The 19,284-nt window shown below is 38.4% G+C and overlaps 3 protein-coding genes across 6 annotated transcripts; 1 reads left to right on the plus strand and 2 right to left on the minus strand.

Annotated features, from left to right (window-relative positions):
* Positions 1-1,640: 1,640 nt before the first annotated feature.
* On the plus strand, positions 1,641-5,008 carry LOC104752431 (metal transporter Nramp1). The gene is made up of 12 exons (XM_010474565.3): positions 1,641-1,837; positions 2,021-2,205; positions 2,521-2,599; positions 2,675-2,715; positions 2,814-2,892; positions 2,986-3,090; positions 3,180-3,289; positions 3,385-3,566; positions 3,651-3,894; positions 3,990-4,226; positions 4,318-4,413; positions 4,514-5,008. Exons 2-12 carry the CDS (start codon positions 2,089-2,091, stop codon positions 4,820-4,822), a joined length of 1,599 nt encoding a protein of 532 aa, XP_010472867.1. The 5' UTR covers positions 1,641-1,837; positions 2,021-2,088; the 3' UTR covers positions 4,823-5,008.
* Positions 5,009-5,631: 623 nt separating this feature from the next.
* On the minus strand, positions 5,632-7,752 carry LOC104752432 (cinnamoyl-CoA reductase 2). Its single transcript, XM_010474566.2, has 4 exons — positions 7,378-7,752; positions 7,101-7,286; positions 6,596-6,948; positions 5,632-6,002 (listed from the first exon to the last, which is right to left on the minus strand). The coding sequence occupies exons 1-4, from the start codon at positions 7,648-7,650 to the stop codon at positions 5,816-5,818; spliced, it is 999 nt and encodes a 332-aa protein (XP_010472868.2). The 5' UTR covers positions 7,651-7,752; the 3' UTR covers positions 5,632-5,815.
* A 1,637-nt stretch (positions 7,753-9,389) lies between these two features.
* Positions 9,390-14,220, minus strand: LOC104752433 (sister chromatid cohesion protein PDS5 homolog D). Of its 4 annotated transcripts, none has more exons than XM_087490466.1 (14): positions 13,531-14,220; positions 13,028-13,231; positions 12,737-12,921; positions 12,519-12,645; positions 12,240-12,437; positions 12,077-12,127; positions 11,233-11,991; positions 11,043-11,141; positions 10,866-10,939; positions 10,730-10,781; positions 10,551-10,637; positions 10,431-10,474; positions 10,253-10,327; positions 9,390-10,147 (listed from the first exon to the last, which is right to left on the minus strand). In XM_087490466.1, exons 1-14 carry the CDS (start codon positions 13,633-13,635, stop codon positions 9,571-9,573), a joined length of 2,637 nt encoding a protein of 878 aa, XP_087346592.1. In that variant the 5' UTR covers positions 13,636-14,220; the 3' UTR covers positions 9,390-9,570. The 4 variants fall into 4 exon arrangements, with proteins under 4 accessions (XP_087346592.1, XP_010472870.1, XP_010472871.1 ...); XM_010474568.2 differs by having other exon boundaries at positions 9,390-10,150; positions 13,531-13,999; XM_010474569.2 differs by having other exon boundaries at positions 10,431-10,477; positions 13,531-13,893.
* Positions 14,221-19,284: the final 5,064 nt, after the last annotated feature.

The following is a 19,284-nucleotide window of genomic DNA, read 5'->3' on the forward strand; positions in this document are numbered from 1 at the left end:
TCGAAACTGTAGTAGAAGAATTTAGCAGTGCAATCTTATTAATTTGATGCAATCAAAGAAGCTGCTTTTCTATTCTGCTTGATAAACGATGGCCGTTGATTGTGGGGGTCAAATTAACTAAAACATTTGGCATATTCTCTCAAAACTTATGCTTCCGTTTTTGGGATATATTAAATTTGCAATCAATGGCTCATATCTTTTCGATCGTACGGCTAAAGGTAATAAAAGCATCTTAGTCAACTAAAGAAACAGTGAAAAAAACAAAACTGTATTGTATTCTTTCCGTCTCCAAAATAAATATTCCGGTTATTTATCATTCTTACGTAAAAGCTACTCTAATTTTTCTTTTTCTTTAACGAGGCGAAAGAAACCTGTGGTAATTGTAGTAATGCCAAATCATTTTTTCCATGTGTGAAGAAGTCAGATCCTCAGATTTTTGACCGCTTCTAACAATAATTTCTTAACAAACTAAAATCTCCGTAGCTCAACATTAAGGCATCTACAGTGAAGGGTAGACATCGGTTTTGAATGGAAAGCCGAGAAAAGGCAGTTTTTTTGGCATGTGTGGATGAAACGTGATCATTTTGTCAATCAACCAATTTTTATATACAACGTACATGTTTTGAGTGAAAATGATTAAATAATAATAATCAAGTTGCGGAACAAATTAAATTTACGAAATTTTCTCTTGATCAGCATACTACCATAGAATAGAACCACCACAATGTATCAATTATGATGCCTCTCTTTTACTATTAATTAATTTATAAATATTTTTACAAATACCTAAATTAATTTGTTAAGAAAAAATGAAGGATGAAAAATCAAAGAAAGTGCAAAAAAAGAAAATGAATAATTATTTGCTAAAATATGATTCGGGATAATAGTTGTTAAAATCATTATCAAAAAATAAAAATAAAAAAGGAAAACAAATAAATTTTGGCAACAAAGCAACAAAATCCTATTAATTTTGATTTGCTCAATGAGATTAATGAACACTGCAGATAGATGTATGAAAACTGAAAGTAATTTTTTTTTTTTTGTTGTTGTTACCAAATCCATGCTTCAACCGAATCTTTCTTTGATGTATCGACAAGAATAGAAACAAACAAGAATGGGTGTTGTTTTGATTAGGGACCAAAGAGAAAGCCGTCCAATTAAGCTTTTACAGAGAATCTACGAAAACACAGAAAGTGAATAAGACCCCACCCCTCGATCGAGTTGCTCAGATCCAATCCAATCGTCACTTACACACACTCTTTGGACCCACACCACTCATCAATTGGTTCCTTTCCTACTTCAACGTCCTCCTTTGTTTATTACTACTACTAGCTAGTAGCCTAGTACTAGTAGTATCATTATCGTTACGTTTTTATTACTATATTAATTAATCTATTTACATATCATAATCTTTTTACTTTCTTTATTAATCTATTAATTAAAGAGCTTAATCGGCTATCAACAATAATATCCGGTTAGATTTGGTTTATATTTACTATTTGCTGGAAGAAATTTCCCACGAGTTTTAAACTTGGAATATTCTACAAAAAAAAAAAAAAAAAAAGTCCTACATCTCTTTTTCGGATTGGATCATATGCATATCTTTTGATAAAAAAACAAAAACAAAAAAAACAAAATTCGAGAAAGAAAGAACACTTAAGACAAAAAAAGAAAACAAAAGGAAGGCTTTAAATGTACTTTGAGGACCCAACAGAACACACTTCGTCGTCTTGTCACAACCTTTGAACTTGCTTTTTCTGAGATCTCTCTCACTTTTTCGTTTTCCTGCTACTACGCTTCTTTTACTCTCTGTTTCTTTTTACTCTGAGATTCCGAGGTACGTACAAAAGAATCCTTTATTTTTATTTTTATTTTTATTTTTTTAATAACATTAAAACCCTTTTTTCTCGGTTACAATAAAGTTAACATTAGTTAAATCCACCTATAGGCTATAGCTATCTTCTCCCCAAAAAAATCGCATCCTATATATATATATGGGTTACTCGCGTTATTGTTGTAGTTTATATAGACTAACAGAGAGAGAGAGAGAGAGAGAGAGAGAGAGATTAGGAAGAGAGACGGACGGCTATGGCGGCTACAGAATCTGGACGGTCTCAATTCATTTCGAGTCCCGGCGGTAACAGAAGCTTCTCCAACTCTCCACTCATCGAGAACTCTGATTCCAATCAGATTATCGTCTCTGAGGTTTGTTTTATTTTTCTTTTTCTTTCTTGTCGATGAATTTCTTTATAATCTCAAGATTTAGCGTATGAATAAAATCTGTTTAATGGATTTGTCTTAAAACCCTTGATTAAATCTTATTTTTGTTGTACGTTGGAAAAAAACTCGCTTGATCATAAAGTAGTAACTAATCAAACTAAGTAGCAGTTTTTGAGTCAAGAAATCGCTGTCAGAGTCAACATATCAGACCATTAAAATTGAGACAGAGAATCTTGATTTTTTTTAGGTATCTCATTGGTTTCAAAAATAGTATGAGATTTGTTTTATTTGTGGATGCAGAAGAAGAGCTGGAAGAATTTTTTTGCTTACTTAGGCCCTGGTTTTCTCGTTTCAATCGCATATATTGATCCTGGAAATTGTAAGTTCACCTTTCGTTCTTTTTTTTGGGAAGTTTTAGGTTGTTAATGCTTTGTTCTTCTTCTTGTGTTTGCAGTTGAGACTGATCTGCAATCTGGAGCACAATACAAGTATGAGGTGCGTTCCTACTCTCTGTAATTTTCTTTTTTTACTTTTACCTTTTAGTTACTTTTTCGATATGAACATTCTTGTTTTCTTTGTAAAAACAAAAACAGTTACTTTGGATCATATTGGTGGCTTCGTGTGCGGCTTTGGTGATTCAATCTCTGGCTGCTAATCTTGGTGTTGTTACAGGTTTTTAACTCTTTCAACCACAATAAGTCTGCTCTTTTTTTTTTTTTGATGACCCAATTTTTCTAATTTCCACCTAAATACATGATCTCATAGGAAAACATTTAGCTGAGCAATGTAGAGCTGAGTACTCCAAAGTTCCAAACTTTCTGTTATGGGTCGTTGCAGAAATTGCAGTTGTCGCTTGTGACATACCTGAAGGTTCTTTACTCTTTTAGTGTTGAAGTCTATCTACTTTTTTCTCTAATCTTTCTGTTTATACTAATTCTCATATGAATGGTTCCTTACAGTGATTGGAACAGCTTTTGCTCTGAACATGCTCTTTAGCATACCGGTATGGATTGGTGTTCTCCTGACTGGCTTGAGTACGCTGATTCTTCTCGCACTTCAAAAATACGGGGTATTAGTTTTGACTGTTGCATTTCTTGCTTTGTTCACAGTGCTATGTATTGGTTAATTCTTATGAAGTTTGTTCTTATGGGGGGGAATTTATAGGTGAGAAAGTTGGAGTTCTTGATTGCATTTCTTGTGTTCACAATTGCTATATGCTTCTTCGTTGAGCTCCATTACTCAAAGCCAGACCCTGGAGAAGTCCTACATGGTCTCTTTGTTCCTCAACTTAAAGGAAACGGCGCAACTGGTCTCGCTATCTCTTTGCTCGGAGCCATGGTTATGCCGTAAGCTCTCACTCTCTCGTCACCCTATTCATCATCAGATTTTTCTTTTTGATAAATGTTCTGACACCGTTTTGTTTTGCGCAGGCATAATCTTTTCCTCCACTCGGCCTTGGTTCTCTCCAGAAAAATCCCTCGTTCTGCTTCTGGAATCAAGGAAGCTTGCAGGTTCTACTTGATAGAAAGTGGCTTGGCTCTAATGGTGGCCTTTCTCATAAACGTCTCTGTGATATCAGTAAGTGGTGCTGTTTGTAATGCCCCCAACTTGAGCTCCGAAGATCGAGCTAACTGTGAGGAGTTAGACTTGAACAAGGCATCGTTTCTGCTACGGGTAAAGTGCTTGCTTGCGGCTTGCTGCTTATTTTGTTTCTTTCCACAATATTTCAGAACATTTTAAGTAACTTTCCTTCCTCTGTTTTCAAACAGAACGTCGTGGGGAAATGGAGCTCAAAGCTGTTTGCGATCGCGCTTCTTGCTTCCGGTCAGAGCTCGACGATAACCGGAACTTATGCTGGACAATACGTAATGCAGGGCTTTCTTGATCTACGACTCGAGCCATGGCTCAGAAACTTACTAACAAGATGCTTAGCTATAATCCCGAGTCTGATTGTTGCTCTCATTGGCGGTTCAGCTGGAGCCGGAAAGTTAATCATCATTGCCTCGGTACCAACATTATTTATATCTCTAATCATGATGTTTATATATGACTTACTACACCAAATCAGATCCACTAATATGATAAATCTTAAAACAGATGATCTTGTCTTTTGAGCTCCCGTTCGCGCTGGTTCCTCTCCTCAAATTTACTAGCTGCAAAACAAAGATGGGTTCACACGTCAACCCAAAGGCGGTATATTACAATCAAACACATTTTCATTTAACCAAAGAAAAAAAAAGATGAAAACCCCTCATTGATCTCTGATGTCTATATTTGTTCTCTTACTTGGCAGATAACAGCTTTGACTTGGGTCATTGGTGGTTTAATCATGGGGATTAACATATACTATCTAGTAAGCAGTTTCATCAAGCTGCTTATCCATAGTCATATGAAGCTTGGCCTCGTTATCTTCTGTGGAATTCTTGGGTTCGCAGGCATTGCTATCTATTTAGCCTCCATAGGTTACCTAGTCTTCCGGAAAAACAAAGAAGCCACTCCTCTTCTTTCCTCAAGAAACTCACAAAATGTGGAGACACTTCCAAGACAAGACATTGTCAACATGCAGTTACCTAATAGAGTGTCTACGTCTGATGTTGATTGATTCCAATAACATTAGACCCAAACCAACGAGTTCACTAATACCTTTCGATAGTATTAGTGGAAAGGTTATTTAATTAGACCCTTATAAGAATCGGTTTGTGTCTCTTTTTCTTTAATCAGATTTTCCTAGGAACAACTTTGTCTTCTAATAACACATCGGATAATAAAACCATTGCTTCCATCATCATATCATACGCATGAGCAACATACTCTCAACAAAACAAAAAACCTATATATATAAGATCTTATCTAATAAAGTAAGTTTTCTACAAAAACCAATCTCGTGCCATGTGTTTCATAATCTTTTGACATGTATATTAAGAATCTATTTTAGAGAGAAAACAACTATGCAGTTCTTCTGTTTCATAAATTAAAGAGTGTCATTTGAAGGTCAAATTTTGTTTCACAAAGAGTGTCATTTATATTTCCAGTACACAATTTCACAAAGAGTGTCGTCATTTCATGTCATTTTTTTTTGTTGGAATCAGATTCTCGTAGCAACAACCTTATAATAACACATCAGATAATAAAACCATTGCTACCGTTATGATACACATTAGCAACATACTCTCAATTACAACCTAAAAAACAATCAGCTATATATATAATTATTTAAGATTAAACAATAATTAGACCCATACCAAAGTTCACAAAGACTTTTCGATAGTACTAGTGCAAAGGTGTTTCGACCTTATACGAATCGGTTTGTATATATATATATATATATATATATATATATATATATATATATATATATATATATATATATTTTTTTTTTTTTATCGATCTCACAGGAAACAAATTATCAGATAATAAAACCATCGCTTCCATTACCATATGATACATATGCTTAACATATTCTCAATTACAACCAAAGAAAAAAAGAACAATCAGCTATATAAAATGATATAAGATTAAACAATAATTTAGTCAAAATCAAACGTACGTATATTACTTTCGAAGTATGATCAGATTCTAAGGTCGTGATCGTGTTCTAAGATTCGATTATGACTTCGTTTTGGTTCGATTCTTGAGGAAGAGGAAGATGGCCTTTCTCTTGCAAGCTCTTGACAGATTCATAAAGAGAATTCTTAATGGGTTTAAATTCCAAGCCTAAGTCTTTTATCTTTTGGGTAGTAAACTTGTATGGCTTCGCCCTCGGATTCTTCTCGTCCGAACACCTAATCACATCAAAACACACAACATGTTAATAAGAATACGAAATGTGGACATGATTTCTTGTATATCACTGTAAAGTAACGTATTAATTATTAGACTACCTAAAGGAGACACAAGTCATAAAACTAGTGACCAAACATTGGAGTAGGTGAAGAAAAAACATTCACACTCCGGCGTGTTTGTCTTATGGAATTTGACCCTTACCAAGACGACACTTTTTATGATTTTTTGTACACACACATATCCCAACACGTGTTAGATCTCAACGTCAGCAGACAGCAGTAGGTGACAAATGACATGTATTTTGTGATGTGAGAGTTAGTACACAGCATGACACGAATCTCACCACAACCACACAAGTGCTAGCTTATATATATATATGGAAAATGGGACAACAGTCATAATAATACCAAATACCACCACTCATGTCCCTTTTATCCTAACTAATTAAATATAGTTTTGAATAAATAGATACGTTCAAGTAATTGTGGTGTATCTGTAAATCCAAGGTTTGTATTTATTGGACCGACTAAATCGTGTTGACTTTGATATAATTTTAGCCAAAGTGTTCTCAAAGAGACAAACGTTGACTTACTTGGTGGGAAGTGGATACTCCGGGAAGAATTTAGCCAGAATCTCAACAACCTCGCCGCGGTGAAGCGCGGTCTCGGCAAGGATGTAACGGCCTGAGGCGGAGGGTGCTTCGTAGACCATAACATGGCCTAGTGCCACGTCACGGACGTCCACATAGACCTGAGTCAAGTTAGCGTAAGTCTTTGCTGAGCCGGTGAGGTACTTGAGGATATGGACTAGACTAGCGTTCACTGCTGACTGGAGCGGTGGTCCAAGAACTAGAACCGGGTTTAGCACCACCAAGTCCACACCTTTAGCCTTCGCCGTCTCCCATGCAGATTGTTCCGCCAACATCTTCCCGTAGCAATACCAATTCTACAAGGGAGAGAAGAAAAGATAAATTTAGAATTATATCGATCAGCATATGGTAGAAGAACAATGGTCTCATCTCTGAAACTAAGCGGCGTATACTGTGCTAATTGCTAAACCTAAGAGAAAAATTACATATAGAAAATATATATATATACCTTTGTGTTTTTGCAGAAATCGAGATCACTCCAGCAATTTTCATCGACTATGGCTTCAGGGCCACGGTTAGGGTTCATGTAAACCGCACCAATTGATGACGTGAATACCACGCGTTTGACCTTGGCTTTAGCCGCCGCGTCGATCACAAACTTAGCTCCGTTCACCGCCGGCTCCAACATTGTCGCCTAATTAGGTCAACATTAATTAAAAAAAATATTAAAACTAGGAAGACAGAGCAATACAACTCCTCTGTTCACAAAATTAGTAGTTACTTACGGGATCGTCGGTCATCGGAGAAGCGGTGTGGAAAACGCCATCGCAGCCGTCGATTGTGGCACATAGAGCCTCGTAGTCGAGAAGGTCTGCACTGTGAAGAGTAAGTCTTTCTTTGGCTCCTTCAAGCTCTCTGAGATGATTGTTCTTGGGATCAGATGGGTTCCTTACGGTTCCTCTAACGGTGTAGCCTCTCTCTAAGAGTAACTTAAGGATCCACGAAGCAATGTAGCCGCCGGCTCCGGTGACGCAGACGAGTTTCCCGTCGATAGGCATCTTTTTTTGTTTTCTTCTTCTTAAGGAGCAAATCCTCTGAATGGTCTTGAAAGGGCTTTAGATATTAGCTAGAATGAGTTATGATGATGTGTCGTTTGAGGAGAGATTTGTGATTTGTATTTATAGAGAGACTACTTAAGAAGTTACCGGCTTTTTTTCCTTTAATTACTGTACCGTGTGTTTCACCGAACCATGGTAAAGAGTTGGTGAGTCTACATATGATAATAAATTAATATATATTTGAAAAAAAAAATAACAAACAGAAAAACTTAGACTAACATATATATATTTGCTCTGATTTATTCAAAGAGTGTGGGTTTGGTGAATATGAAGAATTATTGGGATTAATATTTTAGTTTAATTTTATCTTATAACACTAGAGAAGTACATTAGTTTCAAAGTTTCAGGTGATCATAAGTGTAAATGCATTAAAAAGCCAAACAAAATGGTCAAGTAAAGGTGTTGTGAATCTGACTTTTACATTATTATCTTATCCTGCATTAATGGTTTAACCTTTAAAACTTTGATACGAAATTGCTAAAAAAATGTTAACAACAAAAGAAACAAATTTTCTAGATAACTAATAAGAAAAGAAAAAACTCAGAAAAGGGTTTCTCTTAAAAAATTTCTAACTCATAAGTTTATATATAATTCAAATTATATGGAGTTCTAGAAGACCTTGATAAAAAAATGTAGTAATCGTACGTACGCTCTTTTAAGATCTACTACACAAATGGCAAATCTATGAACAATGCTTTTTATTTTGTTAATTTGTTTATCCTTGGTATCATTAGATTATCTTAAGATATGTATTATAATATATTCCATAAAACCTATTTAAAAAACAACAATTGGTGAGTAGTTGAGAAGATTGACCTTGACTTTAAATCTAGGCCCCAACTTTTATTTGATAATGAGGAAAGTTCCCCTGAACCTATCTAAATATATCCACTGTATAATTTCAAATTGTTAACCAAGATTAAATTGATGTATAATCATGATAAAGAGATTCGTATAAATTTGTTTTTCAACAACATGAAGTACATCATTCTTGACCATTACATTTATATGCCTTTTGAAATTTTGGTAAGTTAAAAGTAGATTATTCTCTAAGTCTTGTTAAAATATAAAAAGAACTATATTCTGTTCAGCATACTACCACTCATGTATATTATTTTTAAAAAACTAGATTGGCCGATAAGTATAAACCAAGAGAGGTCCAAGACAGATCTAAACAAATGAGAGGAGTCAAACCAATCATATAAGTTATTGCTGATTTGGAACAAAACACTCTCTTGTATGCAAACATTTAAACTTTTATATAGTTTGTTGTATTTTCTTTGCAATGTCTTTCTTTTAAGCTATCTTTGAACAATATTTCAAGTTAATACATCCATTATTGGGTTTAACAAGAAATAAGGATATGATAATTATGTTTCAAGTCAATTATGAATCAACTAAAAAAAAAAAATTGTGACAACTGACTTAAGAATTTGTTGAGTTAATTAACTTATTTATTAGTATTACCTTTTTTCCTTTTTCAGAAAATCTGGACAAGAATAGAGTCTCTCATTCACGCGGTCCAGTCCTAGATGGTTGAATAATTGTACAAATATAGACAATTTCCAAGTGGTTTCTCTATCAGCTCAGAATTCAAAGTCGCACATGGTAAATGATTTTGTAACCGACGGAGAAACGTGGCACAAAACCATGATAGTGACTTCTAATAAGTACAACAATGTCACAAACTCTCAAGAAACTTTATTAGACACAAACACAAACAAAGTGACGTCATCTCAAACTAGTTTGTGGTATAATAATATAACAATCTACAAAGAAAGAAAAACCAAAGAGTCTAAGCAGAAAGAATCTTCCTGAAATGGTTTTTTGATTACAATGTCCTAACTGTATAACTCTCTTTCATGACTCTTTCTCTTCATCTTCTTCTTTCTCAATCTCTGAAAAGCTTGTGCTTGCCCCTTTCTCATCAACCTCTTCTCTCTCTTCTTCTTCTTTCTCAATCTCTGAAAAGCTTGTGTTTGCCCCTTTCTCATCAACCTCTTCTCTCTCTTCTTCTTCTTCTTCTTCTTCTTCTTCTTCTTCTTCTTCTTCTTCTTCTTCTTCTTCTTCTTCTTCTTCTTCTTCCGCTTCTACTTCATCCTCCATATCATCTGTTTCTCTCCACTTCGGCTCTTCTTCTGACTCTGAAACCTCGCTCTCACTCTCAATCTCTGGATTTGCGAATTGTTTCTCTTCTTCCTTAGTTTCAGCTTCTACACCTTTGTGTTCGGATTGTTCTTGCTTCTCGCTACAATCATCTTCGTATTCCTGCTCTTCCCTTCTGTCAGATTCAGATTCTAGACTCACTTCCTCCTCTTCTGCTGTTCTGTCAGTTTCAGCATTCAACTCTCTCAACGATCTTAGATTCTTTCCTTCTCTTGATTTCTCCACTTGTTTCTTCAACTTTTTGCCAGTTTCCTTCTTCATATGAAGTGTTCTACTGGAGGATATATCACCATAAATTTACAAAGCCAATTTCACTCAACAAGGAATCATATAAAATTCATATAAACAATGACTTGAGTTCTAGTAAATTCTCAACCTTACACCTGAGGAACTAGTCGGTTCTACAGACACTGCCACGTTTTTGCTTTTCTTGACTCTCTGCCTCTGCAGTCTGCAACATCATTAAGAACCGAAAAAGACTGTTGCTTTTAAAGACCATAAGAGATTAATATTGCAACTTTACAGAGATCATAGTAATGAACCGCTTTACTCACATGTCAGATAAAGGAATGGACTCTGGCAGATCAACCTCCTTATCCTGCTGATTGATTGTGTGGAAATCATTAAGCACGGCAAACACGATTTATTCCGAAACAAAAAGAATAAACTTGTACCTCATCGTCAATAATGTGATCCTCTAGTAACTCCCAGCGTTCTTCACTGAGATTAAGCTCTTCTGAATCTCCATCAGAATATATTACCTGTAATTAGTGGGGCAACAAACATTCCATTCCACATGAATCAACTAAGAGGAGGAACATAATTGAATAGTAGCTCAGATGGATTCTCTCACCCGATGCATCTTCTTGCGAGTACAATAAGAATCTACGACGCCTTCATAAAAACTGCACAGTGCAATACCATCAACGGAAAAGCAAAAGATTACAGTACACCTGGAAATAAGAACCTTAAGTTTCCAGTATACTTACGTCTTGTCGAGTGGCCACCAGATATTAACTCTCTTACCGACCAAATCCTCACCAAAGCCATTTGTATCAGACTCCTGAAAAGAAAAGATGGAAATCCATATATCACATGGTAACAGATAGGTGGCAATCAATGGCTAATAATAATGGGGAGAGAAGGTGGTAAAGCTTATTCTATACCACTTCTTTTCTCGCTGTTCGCCTCCTTGTCGGATGGCTCTTTGGAGTTTCTTCAGATTCGTCTGACGATTTTCTAGCTGCAACTTGAGAAACCATCTTCTGCACAGTTGATCAAACGAGAAATTCAACACGACATTTAACAGTATCATTTATTGTGACAAAAAAAATCTATGATCGTCTTGTTTTCGACCTTTCTCTTTGATGACTGTGGAACAAGAGTGTCTAGGGATGCACGTTCTAAATTCTTTCTCTTAGCATCCGAGCGAACTGATAATCTCTTTCCACTGGAATTTAGAATCTTAGCTTCAACAATCGGACTCTTTTGAGCCGTTTTCTGACTTTTCTGTAGACCATTTTGGGACCTGATCTTTTTGCTGGAGTTTCCAATCTTTCTGTCATCTTCCTCTTGGTTTGATTCTTTTTTAGGAGGCTCTTCATCTCGGAAGCAGGATGCCAATTTCTTCAATCTCGGTGAAGAAAGAGAATCAGAATCATAATCATAATCAATCTCATCCACCTTAACCCGGCTTCGTTTAAGTGAACCCGTCAGAGACCTACTAGTGGCTGGGGAAGTTTCTTTAAGCAGGGGTGTTTTCCTAGCAGCCACCTTTCCAAGTGATGATTCTCCCCCAGATCGTTTTTTCTGGATCTTTCTGTTTGAAGACGTCTTGAAAGGATCTCTTTTTCCGGAAAGCCAAGAGATGTCATAATCCTCAGGATTCATCAAAGAATTGGGTTTCCGTCCTCTCTTCCCTGTAATTCCTAACTCTGTTTCTGCATCTGTACTTTCAGACCGCAGTTGCTTCAGACTCTGTTTCAACAAACTAGAATTGTTTCCATTTCTAAATTTGTCCTTTTCATTGATTCGTCGGGTTCCATCTCTTGCAGGTCTCTTTGAACTACTTTTAGAGAGATTCTCCTTGCGAGAATGCCCCAAACCCAATTTCTCCTAGATCAAGCTATTTGGTTAAACAACACTACTGAAAGATGCTGAAACTCTACAAATAAATAAACAAGCTTGACAAATATAATACCTCTAGTGAACCACTTGTGGTTACTCGTCTCTCCAACATCGTTTCAGTTGCCTGAACCATGAAATAGATTAGCCTTTAGCGTATAGAATATGAGATTTCAAGATTTGACCATATAAGAACTCAATCCACCATCAAAACACAGAGCTCAGGGTATCAAGAATACCTCATTTTCTTTGGTGTTAACTACATTGTGGACTTCAGTAGTGTCAAAAACACTCTGGCATATGGACGAAACTACTGGAGAATACATATCCAAGCTGGTCCCTGTAGAGTTCAAAGCTTCGATGATGTATGGTTTAAGTTTACGTGCACATCTACTAAGAACCTTCTCCGCAAGACTCCCAGACATTGGTGAAACATTCTAAAACATGAAAAAAAGACAAAATCAACCCAAGTTAATTGACTGCAAGATAATTTAACTTGAAAGAGGAAGAAACCTTACCTGATTTTCCTTTTTGACACTTGCTAAGAGTATATGAAGCAGATTCGTGGATACTTCTTCGATTTCATCAATTATGGTAATCATTATCATTTCCATTGACGAAAACACCACTTGAGGATGAGCAGGTCTATTAGATGCACACCAAAACGACATTCAGTCTATGATCTAAGACTTTCTCAAGTATTGTAAATAAGGGTTTGTATATCTATCTAATCTACCTTATGATTTTCAAGAACTTCTGAAACATAAGTAGAATGAGGTCATAGCATTCCAAGTCCAACATCACCAAGCATGATTTGACCTTTGCAACATTATCAAGAACAGACACTGCTTTCCTGTAACTGCGAGAGGACGACGCATCAGCTAGTTTCTCGAAAGCTTCAATAGTCAACCTGAAGATATCCTGTAATAATACCAAAGAAGTGGAATCCAACAGAGCATTACAGAGAGTGAGGGAGATGAAACTGAATACTACAGTGTTAACAGGAATTTGATTTGTTTATTATTACCTTCATTCGATCATCACTGTAAGGAGCTTCTGGGGCAGTTATCCTCACAATTTCGGTTAAGCAGGACAGAACTGAAACCCTAACATCAGAATCAGGATGGCTTAAAAGGTCAACCGATACCAAAGCACTCTTCGATGGCATAAGGGCACTTTGCATTGACAAGGGTGGATCCTGGTCCACATTCCTAAGCAGAGACTCAGTTTCCTACGCCAGAGAAATTGAATTAGAAAATCCAACAGAAGCTTGAAATAAAAAGGATTCGCCTTTAACCCAAATCAACAAGTTCTAAATCCCAAAGAAAACGAAACGAATTCACCAAAAAGCAACAAGATTTGACAAAACATTTAACTAAAACCAACAATACAGCTTCCCTTATCGGCAAGAAAAAGAAACCCTAATCGCATTTCGTGAATCCAACCTAGCAGGGATCTTTTTTTAAGCAAAAGCAACGATTTTGGTGTGAAGAAGAATCAAAGAGAAACTGGTGAGAAGAGAATTAGTACATCGAGAAGAGTAAGAAGCTCGTCAGTTGAAGGAGGGCTAAGAAGATTCTTGCCAGCATCGATGAGTGCTTTCGAAAGACCGTCCAATCCAACAATAATAGTCATTCCCTTCTTCTTCCCCCAAAAATTCTCAAACTTCGAAACCCTAAAAAAACGTAATCAAACCCCCAAAAAAAAAAAAAAAAAAAAACCTAAGGGTCAGAACTCAGAGCCAAGAAAAGAAGAGAGCTTTCGGGTGATTCTGAGGTTAAGCGGTGTGGTTAAACATGCAAAAATTCACTTATATATATATATTACTACTACTAATTTACAAAATTAGAATTATCTCAGACTGGTTAAAAACAAAAACAAATAAGGCAAAGTGGTACCGATTCAATAAGCGACACCAATTATAGAAATTTAGGTTTTTTTTTTTTTTTTTTCTCTTTATTCTCTCTCTTCTTCTTTGATATTGTCAGTGAACATCTGTAGATTGTGTTGAATCATAAAATTTGTTTCCATAATTGTTCTTTATTTTATTTTAGACATTTGCACAGATTCGGAGGAATTAAATAAATTTTACTGGTAAATTAAAAAAAGATTTAAAAAGTTGAAGAAACTTGAGAAGAAAAGGAAGCAGAGTCATAAAAACTGTTAAATGTATATTATTATTCATTAACCAAAAAAAGTTTTTACTTTTTGATAAAACACATGTTCCCGCCTTCTTATCGTGAAAGTTTAAGATCACTTTTCTTACTTGATTCGAATAATATAACTTGGTTAATTAGAAACAAGCTATATATGATTTTTAACAACGGTCAAAATGTTTGGTTAAGGCAAACAAAACGTGAGCAAAGATGGGTTTCTGAAAAGGCAAATCGTGATGGGTCTTGGAAGAGTAGAGAGAGCCTAACAATAACATCATAACTTATGGTTCCAAACAAATTCTGAGAGCAATCCTTCTAGACTGGAAGAAACACGCAAGAAGGGGAAACAAAAAGTAACTCATTTCATTGTTCTCTTGCTTTTAGTGAGACTCTAGATGCTTCTCCACGATGTTCAGGGCAGTTGTTTCCTCTCCATAAATCCTCCTGCGACAAGCAAAAGCAATCAATCAATCACAAGTGTGCTGGAGTCGGCTCCAATAATGCAGTCATAAGATCCATAGCCAAATCAACAGGTTAGGAACTAGGATTTGAGAGCAATAATCCAAAAAAAAACTGTAATCAGATGAATCTCCGTGATCGGAGAGATTGCATTCATAAGATATATATAGTGAATGATACAAGATAAGGTCAAATATACACCGAATGATATGAGATATACATGAATCTAAGATATGCCTATATCTACGCTAACACCCCCCCTGCAGTCCAAGCTGGTGACTTGTGAACGCTCAGACTGGACCGGAAATCAAGAAATAGTGGCGCGGGAAGGCCCTTTGTAAAGATATCGGCATACTGATGTGAGGACGGCACATGGAAGACCTTCACATGACCAAGAGCTACTCGTTCACGGACAAAATGAATGTCTATCTCGACATGTTTCGTACGTTGATGCTGAACCGGGTTTGTAGAAAGATACACAACACTGACATTGTCACAGAACACAACCGACGCCTTCGGGAGAGGAACATGCATCTCAAGGAGAAGATTACGAATCCAAGCTAACTCAGCAACGACATTAGCGACTCCTCTATATTCAGCCTCGGCACTTGAGCGAGAAACAGTATGTTGTCGCTTAGATGACCAAGAGACGATGTTATCCCCAATAAAAACACAAAAACCAGAAGTAGAACGGCGTGTGGAAGGACAGCCCGCCAAATCCGCGTCAGTGTAGGCAGTAAGAGACAAAGCAGTGGACCGATAGAGTTGCACACCATGAGAGATGGTACCTTTGACATACCAGAGGATACATTTCAAGGCGTTGAAATGAGACTCGCGCGGCGCATGCATGAAGAGGCAAACATGTTGAACCACATAGGCGATGTCCGGTCTCGTGAACGTGAGGTATTGCAGAGCCCCTGCAAAACTTCGGTACAATGTAGGATTGGGAATGAGCGGACCTTCGGATTCGTCGAGCTTAGGCTTTGTATCCACTGGCGTGATACACGAATTACAGTCTGTCATACCGGCACGGTGCAGAATATATGCGGCATAGTTTTGCTGATGAAGAAACACACCAACTCGTGTACGAATTATTGAGATACCAAGGAAGTGATGGAGCAGACCGAGGTCAGTCATGGCAAATTCGGAAGGCAAGGATGCAATAATGGACTTCATGAGGGAAGGCGACGAAGCCGTCAACGCAATATCATCAACGTAGAGAAGTAAATAGGCAATGTCCTTGCCGTGGTTCAAGACAAAAAGCAAAGTGTCAGAGATGCTTTGGCGAAAACCAACCCAGCGAGCATAGGTGGAGAACCGCTCATACCAAGCGCGAGGAGCTTGCTTCAAACCGTAAAGAGACCGGCGTAGCAAACACACATGATCTGGCTTGCTGGCATCACGAAATCCGGGCGGTTGATGCATATAGACCGTCTCCTTGAGGTCACCATGAAGAAACGCATTCTTGACATCTAGTTGATGAAGCAGCCAGTCCTTCGCAGTTGCAACACCAAGAACAGCCCGAATCGTAGCAGGTTTGACTACCGGACTGAATGTCTCATCGCAGTCCACGCCAAGTTGTTAAGATTTCCCATTGGCGATGAGGCGTGCTTTGTAACTGACCAGCTTACCTGCAGAATTAAACTTATGCTTGTACAACCACATACAACGAATCACATTAGCAAACTTGGGCCGAGGTACGAGTTCTATCGTTCCCATTTTAATAAGAGCATCATACTCCTCTCCCATGGCAGGGGTCCAATTCGGGTCTTTGGCTGCATCTATATGGGATTTGGGTAAAGGAGAGACCGTGGTAGTGTGAAGACATAAACGGGTTTGAGGTTTGACGATGCCGTGTTTAGCACAGGTCATCATCGGATGAGAGTTCGTGACTGGTTGAGTTTGCGGTTGTTGTTGGGAAGACGACACATATGGCACCGGGATGGTGAGGTTCAATGGAGCCATAGGAGCAGGTGCGGGAACTGGTAGTGCAGGTGGCATAACAATCCGAGGAACAATAGGTGTAGGTGATGACGGTTACGGTGAAGCAGAGGCGACAGACTGATGCGCAAATGGGAAAATGGATTCATCAAACACCACATGACGAGAGATAATCACCTTTTTTGTAGTCATGTCTAGACAGCGATATCCCTTATGGTCCGAGGGATAACCAAGGAATGTGCAAGCAGTCGATCGCGGGGCAAGCTTGTGAGGCATCGCAGGAAGCAGATTAGGGTAACACAAGGAGCCAAAAATACGCAGGCGATCATACCGTGGAACATAGCCAAAAAGTCGGACAAACGGCACCTCGTTCTGTATCGCAGTAGAAGGTAAGACATTAAGGAGATAAGCCGCAATGTGAAGTGCCTCCACCCAATATGTGAGTGGCATGCTAGCTTGGACCAAGAGAGTTCGGACTAAGTTATTCAGGGTGCGTAGCATCCGTTCAGCCTTGCCGTTCTGTTGGGAAGTGTAGGGACATGAAAAACGAAAACTTGTCCCAACCGAGGCAAAATATTCACGCAGTTGATTGTTGTCATACTCACGGCCATTATCGCATTGCAGAGCCGTGATTCCCCGACCAAAACGAGTTCTAACCATGGCAGAGAAGTGGAGGTAACGACTAAGCACATCACTTTTGCGATGGAGCGGATACACCCAAACGTAGTGACTGTAATCATCAAGAAAAATCAAATAATATTTGACACCACTGACGCTTGCAATAGGAGATGTCCATAAATCTGAATGAATTAAATCAAAAGATCGTTCAACAACAGAGGTAGAAGAGAAGAAGGGCATGCGAGTGTGTTTGCCAAGTTGACATGCATGACACAAATTCGTCATGTCAGCCTTTTTAAAAGAAATAAAACTAGACGCATCTAAACATTGAAGAGTGTGGATAGCAGGATGACCAAGACGCCGATGCCAAAGAGTGGAAGGTGAAGTAGAAACAGCGAGAGCATATGAGGATGGTGGAGCAGTCGGCTTGATGGTGTAGAGAGGTCTGGCGCTATCACACCAGAGCAGCCTTGTCCGAGTCAGCAGGTCCTTAATACAGAAGCTAAACGGATCAAAATCTATTGTACACATATTATCAGTAACAAATTGTCGAACAGATACCAGGTTTTTGATGATATTAGGGCATACAAGAACGTGATTGAGGTGTAAAGGTCGAGTGGGTGAGGGAATGGTTGTATGGACAGTGTTGGTTACAAGAGCAGAGGACCCGTTGCCGACGGTAATAGAGGGAACAATACTCATATTAAAAAGGGAACGAAGTGTACCTGACTCAGCCGTAACGTGATTTGTCGCACCGGTGTCCATGACCCATGGAGCGCATGTCGGATCCTGCAGGTTCATGGTGCTGAAAGCCTGAGGAAGTGCCATATAGGCGAAAGGTTGATTGCCACCAATAGGAGACAGTGACGACACATCATGAGTGTAGTGAGCTTCAACTTGTTGTCGAGGCTGAAAAGAACCAGGATGACCAGAGTGATGCTGCATCGGTGGCGTGTAATAGGGAGGGGTAAAGCCAGGAGGTGAGTTGTAAGATGTGGGGAACATCCAGGGTGCCGGAGAGTAGGACAGAGGAGGTGCCACATATGACCCACTGTTCCACTGGTTGCCGTTGTACCGACCGCGACCCCTGCTATTACGACCACCACGACCACGGTGTTTGTTGTAGTTGTTGTTGCGGCCAGAGTTGGTGAACTGTTGCGGACGGGTGTGTTGCTGAGGATCCGAGTGAGTGTACAGAACACTGTTCGATGAGGAGTCAATGTTATGTGCAGGCAGAGGAGGAACTTGCTTGACAAGACGCTTCTCTTCCATTAAAAGCATAGATCGTGCCTTAATGAAAGATGGAAAGGGTGACTGATGCTGTATCACGTTAATGATATTGTCAAACTTAGTTGACAAACCATTTAGCATGTGCATGACCAGCATCCGATCCGTTACTGGAGCATCAACATTGGCTAAAAGATCAGCAAGAGTCTTCAGTTTGTGTGTGTAATCAGTGACACTCATGTCACCAATAACAAGGGTACGAAGCTCGTTGTCGTATTGAATGGACTGAGCTTCTTTGTTGTCACGGAATAGGGCTTCAAGGGTGAGCCATAGATCGCGAGCGGTGGACTTGGCTTTGAGGATGGTGTCGAGAAGTTGCTCCGACACGGTGCCGTAGATCCACATCTTCACAAGGTCGTCGCGTTCCTTCCACTGCTTCGCATCATCGGGAGACGGGGCAGAGGATTCAGTAAGGTGGCCGAGAACACCAAAACTGCTGCAGTGAGTCTCGAAGAGCTCACGCCAGACATCATAGTTCAGCTTCTTGAGGTCAAGCTGAATAGGTATGTAAGCCCGGATCTGAGCGATTCCATATGGCTTGTCATTTGTGGGAGCGGTCGCGGTTGTCAGCGGTCCCGACATGATGAAGAGAACAGAGAAAAAACGAAAACAAGAACTAAAAAGGGAAGAAAAAAAAAAAAAAAAAAAGACGGAGAAAAGAGGATCGAGATTTTAGTGCAAAAGCTCTGATACCATGTAATCAGATGAATCTCCGTTCATAAGATATATATAGTGTATGATACAAGATAAGGTCAAATATACACTGAATGATATGAAATATACATGAATCTAAGATATGCCTATATCTACGCTAACAAAAACA

This window comes from Camelina sativa, chromosome 16 (genome assembly GCF_030686135.1).
Source record: "Camelina sativa cultivar CO46 ecotype springtype chromosome 16, ASM3068613v1".
NCBI classification, from domain to species: Eukaryota; Viridiplantae; Streptophyta; class Magnoliopsida; order Brassicales; family Brassicaceae; genus Camelina; species Camelina sativa.